Source organism: Alosa alosa, chromosome 3, assembly GCF_017589495.1.
Source record: "Alosa alosa isolate M-15738 ecotype Scorff River chromosome 3, AALO_Geno_1.1, whole genome shotgun sequence".
Taxonomy (NCBI): Eukaryota; Metazoa; Chordata; class Actinopteri; order Clupeiformes; family Clupeidae; genus Alosa; species Alosa alosa.
The window spans coordinates 16,206,066-16,220,372 of NC_063191.1; the positions used below are offsets into that span (position 1 = coordinate 16,206,066).

At 41.4% G+C, this 14,307-nt stretch overlaps 3 protein-coding genes across 3 annotated transcripts; all 3 read right to left on the minus strand.

Annotated features, from left to right (window-relative positions):
- Positions 1-441: 441 nt before the first annotated feature.
- On the minus strand, positions 442-7,699 carry map3k19 (mitogen-activated protein kinase kinase kinase 19). The gene is made up of 10 exons (XM_048238980.1): positions 7,645-7,699; positions 7,448-7,557; positions 6,699-6,759; positions 5,847-5,934; positions 4,363-4,589; positions 4,208-4,248; positions 2,192-4,123; positions 2,004-2,096; positions 832-1,529; positions 442-729 (listed from the first exon to the last, which is right to left on the minus strand). Exons 1-10 carry the CDS (start codon positions 7,670-7,672, stop codon positions 654-656), a joined length of 3,354 nt encoding a protein of 1,117 aa, XP_048094937.1. The 5' UTR covers positions 7,673-7,699; the 3' UTR covers positions 442-653.
- Positions 7,700-7,859: 160 nt separating this feature from the next.
- On the minus strand, positions 7,860-9,569 carry LOC125291619 (death-associated protein kinase 1). Its single transcript, XM_048238443.1, has 3 exons — positions 9,405-9,569; positions 8,550-8,741; positions 7,860-8,024 (listed from the first exon to the last, which is right to left on the minus strand). The coding sequence occupies exons 1-3, from the start codon at positions 9,534-9,536 to the stop codon at positions 7,860-7,862; spliced, it is 489 nt and encodes a 162-aa protein (XP_048094400.1). The 5' UTR covers positions 9,537-9,569.
- Positions 9,570-10,805: 1,236 nt separating this feature from the next.
- Positions 10,806-14,304, minus strand: LOC125291883 (FAST kinase domain-containing protein 3, mitochondrial-like). The gene is made up of 7 exons (XM_048238842.1): positions 14,100-14,304; positions 12,532-13,839; positions 12,251-12,336; positions 11,812-11,986; positions 11,421-11,490; positions 11,155-11,269; positions 10,806-11,065 (listed from the first exon to the last, which is right to left on the minus strand). Exons 1-7 carry the CDS (start codon positions 14,164-14,166, stop codon positions 10,973-10,975), a joined length of 1,914 nt encoding a protein of 637 aa, XP_048094799.1. The 5' UTR covers positions 14,167-14,304; the 3' UTR covers positions 10,806-10,972.
- Between the last annotated feature and the right edge of the window lie 3 nt (positions 14,305-14,307).

Sequence of the window (14,307 nt, forward strand, 5' to 3'; positions counted from 1 at the left end):
GCAGACGCATGAAGAGATTATTTGGGAATTTAATCAGTGTTGAAACCATGGAGTTTTAAAATAGTTTTACTTTTCCATGTCATGCATTCCTGCAATATGCATTATTTTGATTGTGGGGTGAAGGTTATTTCTGTAAACGAGTCATTTACTTCATTGAGCAGAATTTGTACATGAGGTCAAGAACTGCAGATTGTTACTTTATTCAAGGGCACAGAGTTGGAGGGTTTATATACAGTGGAACATATCAACATCCAGTCAAGTCTGCCCCCTCCACTACCCTCTCAGTTAAGTTGTACAAATAAATCCCAAGGTTTCCACTACATGAATTTTGAGTGTGTGAGAGAATTTTTGACATTAATACACAATCATATAACAAATTAAGTTTGGCACCTAGGGTAAAAAATACCATAGTTTTACTGTTCCTTTGTCAGCTAAACCTGGACAGTTAAAATATTTGAAAAATCGGCTTCAATTTTATTATTCGGTCTGATATATTGAATGATAAAGATAATTGGTCAATACTCCTGTACAGCTGTGTTTGTACATTTTAATGCAGTTTGTTTTTGATTGTAAGGCATTTTGTAATTTACATTCCAACGTAGCATTAATCTGAAATGGCGAATCAAATCAATTTGTCTGGTGAACAGGGATGTTTAGTCAAACCATCGTCCATGCATAATGAAGGGATGTTCCAATAGCTGCTCTGCAGACGGTCTCAGATGCTGATCACTGCAAAACAATAATCAAGATCTTTAATGTTCTCTATCCAGGTGTTTCCTGCTTTCTAAATGTTTTATCTAAGACAAGACAAAAAAAAAAGAAATCACTAACCTTGTCAGACATGCTTGTACAAAATGTTTCGCATGTTTGGAGAAGTTGTCAGGCAAAGATGGCATCAGCCCTTGTCGAGCCCCTATGTAGAATAAAGCAGCCATCTTGTCCATGTGAGTCAGTGGCGGTTTGCCAGTAGCCATCTCAAACACAGTGCAGCCAACACTCCAGATATCCGACTTCCGACCATGCCCAGTCTCATTAATCACTTCCGGTGCCATCCAGTAGGGCGTACCGTGTGCAGACTTCAGAAGGTTGCCGTGACTGCCGGTTTGGTTGAAATGGCTAAGCTGGCGGGCACAGCCGAAGTCGATGAGCTTGACCACACCAGTGGGCATGAGCATAATGTTGTTCCCCTTCAGGTCTCTGTGGATGATTCTGTTGCTATGTAAGTAGGCCACCCCCTCCAAGATCTGCTGGGTGTAGATGGCAAACACCCTTTCCGGTAAGGGACCGAAACGATGAAGAACACTGGCAATGGATCCTCCAGGGACGTACTCCATGAATATGCTGATGATGCTCTCGCTCAAAGAGGTGCCTAGGAAACCAACAATGTTGGTGTGGTGGAGGCTTTTCAGCAGGTCCACTTCTCTTTGGAGGGAGCCATACTCCTTATCTGCCGTCTCCTTGTCCATGGCATCCAGAATTACTTGTTTCACGGCAATAAGCTGCCCCTGGCTAGTCAGACCACAGTAGACCTTAAAAGTGAAGGAGAGAAATTTAACAAGCAAACATGACTCGGAGAGAACATGCCCCCAATATGACCTCACCTGAACTGCACCTGTTATCAAATCATGCTCAGACACTCAGCTGTCCAGTAATTGGAGTTTAACCTCCTGTATAGGCTACGTGCACCAAAGGCTCTCTGTACGCTCGTTTGTTTCCGGTGGAGACAGGTGTGTTTGAACCTGCTGCTATTGGTAATGTAATTAGAGTCTACACGGACCTGGTTTGGTGTTGTATTAGGGAATCAGCACGTTAAGATAAAGAAGGATTAATGCGGGTCTTGAAATTGTTGTTATTGAGCAAAAAAGATATTCAGTGTCCAAGTGAAGATGTAAGGAGCAGAATATAACACAAGATGCTGTTACAACACAGTTAACTCTACTGGAAATAAATGAGCATACAGGAAAAGTCTTCCGTGCACGTAGAATGGTAGTAACATCACTTACTGTTCCATATGCCCCTCTACCCAGGACTTCTCCTTTTGTCCATGTGATGGCTCCATCGTCATAAGACCCTTCCATGTTGACCACCCCTCTGGCCTGTGAGTTAAGCATAGGTGACATGCATGGATCACATTAATTTATCAAAGGGATGATATTGATATTCAGTCAACACCATGAGTTTGAACGTGTACCTTGTGGAACGTTTGTTGGGTCAACAGTGGAGCTTCTTTTCTGTGCCCGTCAACTCTGGTGTTCTCGGAATGGTCAGTTTCTATTTCTTTCTCCTCCAGTGATATCAACTCATCCACCAGGCACTGCATCAGCTCATCTGTAAGAGGTTCGTCCTCTTCTTTATCCCCATATGTCTGAAATAGAGGCAGGCGTGTTCGCTCCTTTGTGCTTGATGTCCAACTGTTGACTTTTCCCTGTGCAGACCATTCTTGTGAACTAATAAAGTCTGGACTTTGATTACATTCAGTGTTCGGATCAACCTTCACCTCAGGTTCTTCATGGACTTCCTGATTGCTCCCTGTGAGCTGAGTGGAGGCTTTCCTTTTCTCAGCAGAAGTGCCAAGATATTTTCCTTGCAACTGATTGCCAAGCATAGGGGCCAGGGAGCTAGATTGAGATAGAGCTTCTTGAATTATTGATAATACATGCGCTTTTTGTGTTTGATCTTCACTTTCAGTAGCCTCTATTTCTTCATTTACCTCAACAGATGATATAACCTCTGGCTTCCTTGTGCTGCTGGCATGATTTGGATTGGAAAATGATTCAGTGTTGTCTATTTTCAAAGATAGTACATTGCAAGGCTGTCCTGTGGCTACAGTCTCCCTATTTCTTTTCGGTTTATTCTTATCAGCCTGTTTCTTTTTCTTTCTCTCCACTTTTTTGGGACACCTGTTCTTGAAGTTTTGGATCTGGTCCTTGATTGGTGGAGCTGACTGCACCTGCCTCTCTCTGTCAGAGGACCTTGCCACTCTGAGTTTGTCATACAGCGGGGTTGCGAACATCTCAAAGATGGCCGGCCCATTGTCTCCGTGCATGATCTCGTGAAACATGTCATTGTACGTTACATAATCCACAGCTGATTTGGCCTTGGGTTGTCCTACAATCTCCGTATTGGGGAGGTGTTTGGTCCTATTCTGGTCCTTTTGGTTGAGTTGCTTTTGACTTTGTGACCTTATATTACTCAGACGTTTCTTGTCAGCACTACCCCTTCTGGGCTTTACTGACTCCGTAACTCGTTTTCGAGTGCTTGCTTGTGCTGTGTGTGTGTGAATACCTTTAGACATATTTTTGTTGACTAAATCAGATTTTCCATCTTGACACTTTACATGGAATGGAACGGTTGGATTTTTCCTACTCTGGTTTTTACATGCCAAGACATTAAAAGAATTATTAGTTTGAAAAGGAGTGCTTCCCTTTCTGTCTATCTTCAATCTTACCACATGTTCGTCCTTTGACAATATGACATTTACAGTTGGAACAAGAAGAGGCTCAGTACCAACTCCCACACCGTGTGAGTTTTCAGTTATGACGTCATACACTGGAGTGTCCTCAGTTGTGGAATGTGACTTTGAATGTGATTGCTCTGCCCTGCATGCCTCTGATGAAGGATTTTCAAAGCAGACCACCTTCTGCTTAGCTTGTGCCTCATCTGCATAGTCAATCTGAGGGTCTTTGTCACCCTGTGCTGTTTCAGTGTTAACGTCTGTATGCTGAAATTCACAGTTTTCCTTGTCAAACAGAGATATGACACAAACACCTTCCTCAAACATCACACCAGTAGACTCACCATACAGACTGGGTTGTCCTGGGTTTGCTGCACACTCAAACACACATGAGTCCTGATAATCCACCAGGCTCTCTTGATCACAATTGTCCCTATTAGTGTCCTCTCTACCCAGTGGCCCTTGTCTACCACTGGCACAGCTTCCTTCTCTATCCTCTCTGGCTGCCTTTTCTGTCTTGCCTGAGGGGTCAGAAGATGGAGGAAATAATCCAATAGGTTTGAGTGGACGTGGTGCGCGAATAAATGATACTTGAGGGATATTTCTGCACCCTCTCTTCAATGGAGCCAAAGTTCTTGGAGTCCTGATTTTCCCTGAATCTGGAGAACCCTGCAAGACATTTTTCTTAAATATAAATATCAGTCATCACTGATAACCTTCAGTGGAAAACATTTTTCAGGAGTTAATAATTACCTTCTGACCCCATTCATCAGTCTCTTTGGAGTTTGTCAATCCTGCAAATAATATAGATGACTTTTCACATGTGGAACAACTGGTTCCTAAAATGTTATCTATGAACACCGTCACTGAACATTTTGGGCTGCTCAACATGAAAAAGATTTACGTACGATTGTGAATGTTAGTCCGCACTTGTAGAAGGGAACTTGCACCAAGGAAAGGCTCCATGATGGTTGGTGCAGACCGGCTAAGCAGCGATGACTGTGGAGCCGGGGAGGCTGGAGGAACAGGCTTGGTGCTCATGTCTGTCCAGCTTGCAGCTGATATGCCATTGGGCTCTGTATTCCGCAGCATAGTGGTATTCATAATATCTAACTTCGGAAGAAGTTTCGTTCGACTGAGGGGAAACAGTGAAGAAGAGAGTTCAGATATTCAAGTAAACCAGAGGTAGAAATGTTCTCTCTGTTAATGGGAATCTACTATTTCTATATAAGCCAGTCTAATATTTTCCTCTTAATGTTCATGATGCCGTGCCATCTGATTATTTTCATTACATCCTTAACTCCAACAGACAATTTGTCTAACCAACCTTAAATATAATGTCCCACAATTTAGTGACTTAAATAAAAAAGGGTCTGAGAAACTGCGCATCTAGGCAGCAAAGTGATCGTCATATATTACTGTTTTCTCATCAGAATTGCGGATCTTCAATGAAATTTGAATATATATTTAATTTTAAGTTGACTCTGACGTCATTGTAGTCACAATAGACAAAGGACTTGTAGATACAAAGGACAATTTTACCTACAAAAGAAGTAAACTACAGTCTGGTCCAAAATATGTCATTACTTTGTCAAAATATGTCACTTTGTCATGACATTATTTACGTATTATCTTTTAGCGTGAGGTAAAATATGACAAAACTACCAACTACCTCACAGTACTTTTTATCCAGTATTTTGGTTCAATAACAAACCCAAACTCTTCATTATATTCAAGCATGCTGCGTACTGTAACCTGTTCATTCATACTCAAGGCAGTCCAGAGGAACTTGGCATTACAAAACAGCAATACAGAGGAGCAGTGAGCTCCTTTCAGCAACAAGAGATCAACAAACAAAGGTCTGTTTCACCCACGAGTCTCTCCCCCTGTGCCCCTGACTCTGCCCTCTTCAGCTCTTCTGTACACTGTTCTGGGATAATAGCTCACCTTTGAAACAGGGACAGGCATGCTGGTCAGGTAACAGGATATTTCTGTCCTGTGTTTGTCAAAACCAACACTGAACAGTGCACAACACTGTAAATAACAGCATGTCGTTTGTTAAGAAATTAAAAAATCCTGAGTGGATCACGCTGCCTCTTCAGTAATTTTCACCTTTTGAATGTGAGCTTCAGTGTTGGTTTTGAGAATTTTTTTCTGTTTGGAGCCTACGCACCACCACTAGTATTATAGCCTAACATGTGCGGATTCACTCTTGCATAATGAACCTGTGTTTGTGGCACAGTAAAAATAAGATGCAATGCATCGCAACATTTTCTAACAGCCTGATGATGACTTTCCTGTTTATTCTGTTTTGCTGTTGACTCTTGTGGGTGTGTTTGAGGTGTGTTACTACTGTTTGTGTTTGTAACTTGTTTCTTGTGAGTTGACCCACCTGTTCTCCTTCCTCCCAACCTGGTCAGCATGTCTCATCTCCCTTGGTGTGCCCGGGCTACTCCTGGTAAACTTCGGGATCTTCTTATCTGTGGGACAAGTAACACAGGCTCAAGTTTTAGGTCAGGTCAACAGGGATGACAATGATCACTTCAGTCGTGGCTGTTCAGGTACTGAATCTTGCACATAATCTTAACGGGATACAAACTTGACTAATAATATGAGAAGAATATATTACCTGAGAAAATTACTACTATTTATAATTAAGCGCGCTACAAATTGACATTAGACCTCATCTCAAGTAATAAAATGTAGTTTGAGGTACCTTAGAAAGTGTAAAGACTAAAAAGTATTCTACAATTTATTCTTACATCTTAAAACATACTGTAAATGACATAGGCATACATAAATTCAACAACCAGGATTAGATACTTGAAAGTTTTATGATCTTTTATCATCTTATCACATGAGCATAGTGCAATCTGTTACTAAGCATTACTTACGGTGACTGACAAAGAGCAGATAAACACCACATCTGCTACCTGTTGCCCAACCTGCTTGTCCGGAGGATGAATGGTCAGTGTTCAGTTACACTCACAACTCACAGAGACACTGTGTTCCCTGCCTCACAGCTACTCGTTTCAGTGTGACAGGAGTCAAGCAGGCTCTCTCTACCTCCTGTGTCTGCTGACCCGGGGAGGAGTGCTTTAACTCACCGGGAAGGACCCAATCAGCTAATACGGACACACCCCTCCTCTTTGTCCCTGACCATCTGCAAGATGGTCTGTATAGGGTGGGTTTGGTTATATAGTAGCTGAGCAAATGACAGGGATGTGTGTGTGGGGGTGCTTACCTTGACTGTTTATTTGGTGCTGTTCTGACAGGGGCCCACCATCCAAACACTGAAGTTGACTCTGTAGGAAAGAATGTTGTGTTGTTGAGTAACAAGTATGCCATTGCTAACTGACAATTATCAGGGACTGTAGCATGCATTATGACTCCTTCATTATAGACTTCTTAAAGACGGATTAACTTGAATCTTAATTGAATTGATTATCTAACAATATTAGAAAAACTTGTCTGTTATGTAATACAATTTTGTATTTTTGGGCATCACCAAAATGAGATGAGAATCATTCAGACATGAAAACCTTTTTGAAAACACTTGGGCTTTAACTCCAACTTAGGCAGTAGATAAAACTTTGTAAAACTAATAGTTCATCCACAGATGTGTTACACTGAATTCCACCTCAGCCAGTCAGCCATTATTCAGTCACCCTTACAAAAATAGGTTTCTGGCAAACAGTTGCGGTTAACTTTTGGCAATGTTGCAGCAAATTTGCAGCAATGTCATATGTAAATTAGGTGGCACTGGTACAACATTGGCAAACCTGGCAATATTCTCTAGTGAACTCATTTGTTTCCCACAAATCACCCACAAGTTTGCTGCAAATCTGCCACAAACATTTCATTTTTGAAAGGCTTTTCGGACACAATTTCATTTTATATTCTGTACAAGCTTACAAACTGACAAACACTGTGAGTGCATTTTCCTCATGATTAAACGCTGGAATAAGCCATAAACAAGAGTTGATGCCTTACCTCAGAAATGCCAGATGTCTGCTCAAGGACACCACAGGGCGTGAAGCAACATGAGATACTCTCAGAGGATTCCTCATGATCCACCATCTCCAAGGTCAGGTACATGACTGCTATATGACAGAAGGGGTGATACTGTTTAAATCAAGAGACAGAGACAGCAGTGTGTAGCACCTGGAATTCCTGTTATCTCACAGTACCTTGCCGGTGGTGGGCATCCATTATCATCTGCACCAGCTCCTCTCTCAATAAGCAGTTAATTTCATAGGCGTACTGCAGTGCGGAGTAACCCCTATGGTCACATACCTCCAGGTGACTGGGATAAGGAGACAAGAGAGATTCTAAATGACATAGAATGGGGAATAAAGAAAACAAACGTTTATGGTAATATGTCGCTATGCCCTGTATGTTTCACTTACGCAGAAGCGGTCAGTAGCTCCTCCACTACTCCCAGTGGATTGTGTTCCCACGGTAGACTTATGTCCAGACTTTCAAACAGGTCAACATCTCTCACAGCTAGCATGAGAGGGGTTAGCCCATCCCTGTTTGGTGCATTCACGTCCACACACTTGTTCTGAGCCTTGGAGAGACACATTAATGTGACAACTAGAAATGTTTCACCAGATAAACATAAGTACCAGAATCACCACAGATTACAATGTGAGTAATTTAGTCATCTAAAGAAAGTACTGTAGGCCAATTTCTACAAAAAAAAAAAAATATATATATATATATATGAAGAGTTCAGATGCAAAACCCTCTAAATCCGTCTGACCACTTTTCTTTTAAATGAACATTTCCTATAAATCGATATTTCAGACCAGGAAGAGAGTGGTATTTAGGGGGTTTAGAAGTTAAATTATTTGATTAGCGTATACTATGTGTGGAGAGCATCCCCTCACCATCTTTATCTCATTTTTGACATAGGTGGCATTTAGAGGCTTTTGCATCTGAACCCTTCATATATATATATATATATTTCAATATAAGATGCAAAATGCCAGTAAACTAAAATGGTTTGCCTTGCCATGTCTGATACCATTATTAGCATCATACGTAGAAACAGACAGGCGAGATAACAAAGTGTTTGAGCTTTATCTCGTACCAGCCAGTGCTGCAGCAGGTGGAGGTTCCCCTGCCAGCAAGCCTGTCGGAGTTGTGCCTGGGGAGGCAGCGGCCTGAACATGGCCAACAGCAGCTCCTCTTGGAGCTTGGGATGGCACACATGCATAGCTGTCTGGTTGCTCTGGTTACACAGCGTGACATCGGCTGCATGCTCCAGAAGGGTGTGCATTATCTGGCATGTACAAAACAATAATATGACATGTTACCACCATCACAACACTGAACAAGTGCAGTATACAATACTTAATTCTTTATCTTTTTGGTTAATTAAGTGATCATTGCTGTTTGGAGGTGACGTCATTTGACATTGACCTTACTTGATTAAAAGACCCAAACAACAATAGGGAAAAACCCCCTCGTTTCCCTGTTGGCCCAAGCAATTCTATACAGTCAGGTGCTTGTTTTGTTACCAAAGCCCAATGGATTCATTGTTATGTATACAGATTATGTAATTAATTCCCTAATGTACATAAGTCATGTGTATAGCGACTTTAACAGCCACACATTATAAATTCATTCTACTGTATTCACATCAAACTGTTTAAGTTTGATTTCACATTTTTTTCCATGAATTAAAAGATTACATATGGCTACTACACAACCACACTCACTTTTACTTACACACACACTCTCACTCTCTCTCTCTCTTTCTTACACACACACACACCCACAGACACACTCACTTTTACCACCACACCAAGAGCTATCAGACCACTATCCATTTCCATCCAATTTCCCAACAACCCACTGCTTTTTATTAGTGCAGCTGCCACTGGGCTGTAGATCCATTCCCAGATAAGCCCATTTTACCCATCTCTCCCTCGGCACCCCTTACCCTGTGCAGGCCCCTCTGGCAGGCACTGATAAGCGGTGTGGAGCTCTCTGCATTGTGTGGACGGTCCACCTCCTCCCAGTGCCCGAGCTCCAGCCGCGAGACCACCGCCTCCAAGTCCTCCTTCAGATCCATCTTCAAAGAGCTGTTGTCCCTCTATGCCTTCGTGCTAAGATAACGCTCTGTGGTGCGGTGAACACAGCAGGAGTCGGAACCTTTAGTCTTCCAAATTTTGAGTCACACAAGGCTTATTCTGTGATCTCATGCTCTGCTAGATTCTTGATGAAGAGCTACACTTGTGCACTGATGATGTTACACCTGCTCTATTGTTTGTTTAATCTATGACCTCATCAGCCTAATATATGCTGGACCTGTTTATGTAGTCTAAGCTTGTTGTCATGAGTCTCAGGTGAATGGGACAATCCCCAACAGGGCACATTCACAAGGGGGGCCCAGCAGACTATCTGATAGTAATTTTCCACAATGAAACACAATGGTGTTCAGATTCTTTGCAATGTGGCTTTGACTGAATGAACACACTTGAATGGCTTAACAGTGACATTAGTGAAAGCATTGCACACGGTTTAATGATTGACAACTGAACATACATGCTTGCAAAATAAGTTTAAAAACATTCTTTATGAGTGTTTTTTTCTCTTAACAACTATGTGCAAAAGCATTAAGGTCAGGTTAAGTTCAGCTAAAAAATGTTTTGTCAGGTTAGAAGGCACTCACCTTCTGTCTTCTATCAATCACGTGGCATCTTGCCTCATGAAACTTCCAGAATATTCAAACTTGAGCTTATCCTGCACATTTAAAACGACACATAGTATGACTATGAATCCAGCATTTTACATTGCAGTTTACACCTGGAATGTCAAACTGCCTCCAGCAGTCATCTGTTCTATTTTCTCCTACAGAGTTTACATTCCGTTGCCAAGGAGATAGCCGAGCAGACAGACCATGAAACAAACGACCCTCTGATTTGTTGAAGTTACTTATTAAGGCCGCCTTGTACAGGTCATTTTCCAAATGTTTTAGTTTGTCAAATATGTTGATGGTTTTAGTTAGGCTCATTTAGGCTGTTATGAATGCTTAATTGTAAACTCAGCACAAGCAACAGGATGTATGCTTAAAATAACAAACTAACTGTAGGCTATTATTTGTTTGTTTGTCTACCTGAATGTGTCTATAGAGGGGTGCATAAGTAGGCCTAACCAGACGCAAAGAATAAACAGGACTAACAACTTACAAAATTAAATATTTATTGTCAAAACTTCCAAATATACAGTATGTTTTAACTACCTTTCTGCAATAAAGTGCCACCAAAGTTACAGTATTTAAAAAGCTTAAACAAGCAGTTCAGTTTACAAAAGTGCCAATATAATTTAGATTTATGGAACATATTAAATAGTTAAACAACTTAACACAGTTACAAATCTGATGTGTATCTCAATTTCAAATGAATTATTTTAGATTTTCTCATGTTTAATGTTTTCAACATGAATTAAATTGTAACATCAACAACACCATTTTGCTTTGGAGTTTTGTCACATTGAAGAATCCATCCTTCATCCTTCAGAGACTGTGTGACTTATCTTCTGATGAAGATATCGTGTTTGCTGTCTCTGTGTCCTCAAAATCTCATATTCAAAGTAAGGAATCTGTTGTAAGATAAAAAACATCTTTATGATTAAAACCACTCTAAATTAAAAGAGTTGCCAACCACAGTCTTTACACAAAAGTATCTCACCTGTATCACCACAAAGCCCAGCTTTTGGAGATGTCTCCTCTTTGTGACCTCCTTGCCCAAAAGGTGGTGTGTATTTGTGCAGAATCGGTCAGGCCCATCCAAACAAAGGGCAATTCTGCAGGAAGATTCCAACACCTTCACTTTACCTCACTTCCAAAGTGCAGTATCATCCACTCATTAAAATGTGGTATGGCCTGTTTGTTAAATCTTTAGACATTATACATACATGCATATGGGTTTGCTTTTGCCATAGTGATGGACATTACCTTTTGTGGGTCTGATCCCATTGTGTGAGAGGCAAAATCAGGCCTTCTTCATCTAAGCAGATCTCCACATCTGAAATAACACAATCAAAACAAACAGTTCTGTTAACTGTAATGGCAGGAAAGAATAAATTGATGCTTCTAAATCATTAGGAATTTAGATAGTTTCTGCATGTGTTCATGACCAGTTAGTTGAAAGACATATTAGGCAGACAACACTACAAAAATGTTCAGATATCAGGCCTGTTATAGCAAATATATAGATGTTTTAGCACTAATACAGGTCATGACTAGTACAGTACAGATACAGTACTACAGTACTACTGTTCTTCTGTACATTTCCACCTTTTTACATTTTTATCTTGTATGATGACTACAGTATAGCAGGGCTTACCAACAGTGTATCCATTTTGTGTGAAAACCCTGGTGGAAAAATAATTCCTTCCACCCAGCACCTTGCAAAGAGGACCATGGACCTTTCTGAACAGAAAGCGGTCCAGCGGGCTCTCGAAAAAGTACTCAACTGCTGGGAACTTCTTCATGTGGTAATGATATGGAAGTTTTGGCCCCTAAAGGAAACAACAAGGAAGGAAGCACCAAGCCCAAATATTAGAATTTCAGTACAGAACTAAACACACATATCTTTACTTTTATGCCTTTATTCAAATAGGGCAATGAAGACTGGCAGGAGGTGAATGGGAGGGAGATAGGGTGGAATCAGGATATGACCGCAGGTTGGATTCGAACCTAGGTCCTCGTAGGCACTTGGACCTGAGTGTGGTACAGACCTCTGAGTGTCTGTTTTCTTTTCCCTAATGCAGACTGTTACCAACCTGATAGAAGGTGCACTCCAGCGAGGTGCACATACTGAGCTGTGTGAGCTGTGCTAATGCTTTTTTGTCCAAGCCATGACCTTGCACTGTGGGAAAAAAAGAAGGGTTTTTTTTTTTCAGTTACTGTACCTCTTCCATCTCTCACCATAAGGCAATGCAGTGACAAACATTAAAAAGCATGAAGTTGAAATCACACACAAGAACTCTAGTGTAAATGCATTTATATACAGTATGTGCTACAGGATGTTGACCAACATAACACACAAATGACATTAGGTTACCTTCTAATCTTTGAAGAAAGGTGGAACTGAAGACTCTGGATACAAAGTTCAGAGGGAACCTCTCCAAGTGGATGCAGGAGTGCAGCATGTTGAGTAGAGTCCGGGGCTGGAACTGAGAGAACCTTGAGGTGAGGATGCTCTCCAACTTCTTGAACATCTCACTGGCACAGCTTGGGAGATAATTCAGTCTTCCCATGGCAACAATTTGCTGGGCAATTTGAGTCGTGCTGTACATCTCTGCATTTTGGACTAATCGCTCGGCGACGGCTTCAAATACAACGCTGGTGCACCAGCGCACATGTAGACAGTATTCCATTACTGAACTGATAAGGTCTGGATCACATTCTTCTATTCTGTTAACTAGCTGATGCTCAAGGGAATATAGGAATTGTGCATCGTACTGTGATAACCGTGCAAGAGCACGGAGAATCCCACTAAGTTCTGCATCACTAAATGATCCCATGGTAAGAGTGGAGCGCTCTATAAGCCTGGGAATAAGCGTGACAGACTGACCTTCCTGCAACACAGCCAGGGAATGAAGGATGTTGCTAATGGCAGTTGGCGGTAGTCTGTGTGCCAACCTCTCTGTGCACCTGTTCAGTCTTGTCATGAGATGTGGGTGAATGTGTTGGGTCCCAATCAATGCAAAGAAGGTGTAGAGATGAGAAGCATCCAGTGGCGTTAGATCAACATCAACACTATCACTAACTGATTTCAAAACTTCACTGAGAAGAGGTGATGCACCCTCCAAGCTATACACCACCTCCCCAAGAAGGCACAAGTTAGTGATAGGCACATCTTCTTCATTGAGTATCCTAAGGCACTCCTTTTTAAGTTTTGATATGAGGCCTGTTGGACTGTCAGGGTCCATGCCGATCTTGACACAGATCCCCATTAAGGTGGCAAGACCAGATATGCTCACGCCGTTAGGGGTGTTCTTTACAATGTTCCACATCTCACTGTCGTTAAAGGACTGAAGAGTCTGAAGAGTAGCACGTCTATTCGCAGGCGAATGTGTTAAGTAGGCTTCACCGGTAGGCAGTGTATTTGACAGTGTGCGATATCTTTCAATTTGATTGATGAAATCGAGACTGTCCTTCTCAGTCACGTTACTGAACTGAAGCGCTTGAGAACCCCTCCCATGTGTCATATGCATGTTACATACATGTACCAGCTGCTTTGTACATAACCCATATGGTTCAGTTCTTTGAATTAACCTCCGACACGCTGAGTTGGAGGTTAACTTACCAACAGTTCTCACAGAGGTTGATATATAAGATATTGAATTCATTGTTGCGGTGAAGTTGCCTAGAATAGAAATAGATTGTATTAGCCTATTTCACTGCAGGGTAACAGAATAATGCACTTTAGTTGATGAAAGCAACATAACAGTGATTTTGAAAATGTTGTTTCTCTGATAATGTGATGAACATTTAATGCACATTGTTCCACAAAACTTTGTTAACGTCGCATGCCTCCTGTGTAAAAAAAAAAAAGACGCTACAGTCTGGTAAGTTAAGGATGAGCAATGAACAAAATACAGAAGTAACAGAATGTGTAAGACTTACCGCGTGTTGCTGTTTGAAACAGGGGAGGCTTGTACACTGGCAAACACCCAGCGTTTTCAACTTGCATTGGACGTTTGATAACACGTTGTGTAAGGTATTACATAGCCCATACTAACATAGCCCATTCCATAAGGCTCTGGCCCATTCTTCTCTATGCTGCCCCCTGCCGATGGAATATATAGAACCTTTCATTTTCTCGCTCATCAAT

Bases quoted from the DNA above. Each gene is read 5' to 3' on its own strand.
- map3k19 (XM_048238980.1), bottom strand. From the start codon at position 7,672: ATGATAATGGATGCCCACCACCGGCAAG. The intron at 6,760-7,447 runs GTAAGGCATCAA...TCTTTCCTACAG, and splicing joins AGACATCTGGCATTTCTGAG to AGTCAACTTCAGTGTTTGGA. The intron at 1,530-2,003 runs GTAAGTGATGTT...TTCACTTTTAAG, and splicing joins GTAGAGGGGCATATGGAACA to GTCTACTGTGGTCTGACTAG.
- LOC125291883 (XM_048238842.1), bottom strand. From the start codon at position 14,166: ATGCAAGTTGAAAACGCTGGGTGTTTGCCAGTGTACAAGCCTCCCCTG. The intron at 13,840-14,099 runs GTAAGTCTTACA...TTTCTATTCTAG, and splicing joins GTTTCAAACAGCAACACGCG to GCAACTTCACCGCAACAATG. The intron at 11,270-11,420 runs GTAATGTCCATC...ATCTTCCTGCAG, and splicing joins TGGGATCAGACCCACAAAAG to AATTGCCCTTTGTTTGGATG.
- LOC125291619 (XM_048238443.1), bottom strand. From the start codon at position 9,536: ATGGATCTGAAGGAGGACTTGGAGGCGGTGGTCTCGCGGCTGGAGCTC. The intron at 8,742-9,404 runs GTAAGGGGTGCC...TGTACATGCCAG, and splicing joins GCCAGAGGGGCCTGCACAGG to ATAATGCACACCCTTCTGGA. The intron at 8,025-8,549 runs GTACGAGATAAA...TGTCTCTCCAAG, and splicing joins ACCTGCTGCAGCACTGGCTG to GCTCAGAACAAGTGTGTGGA.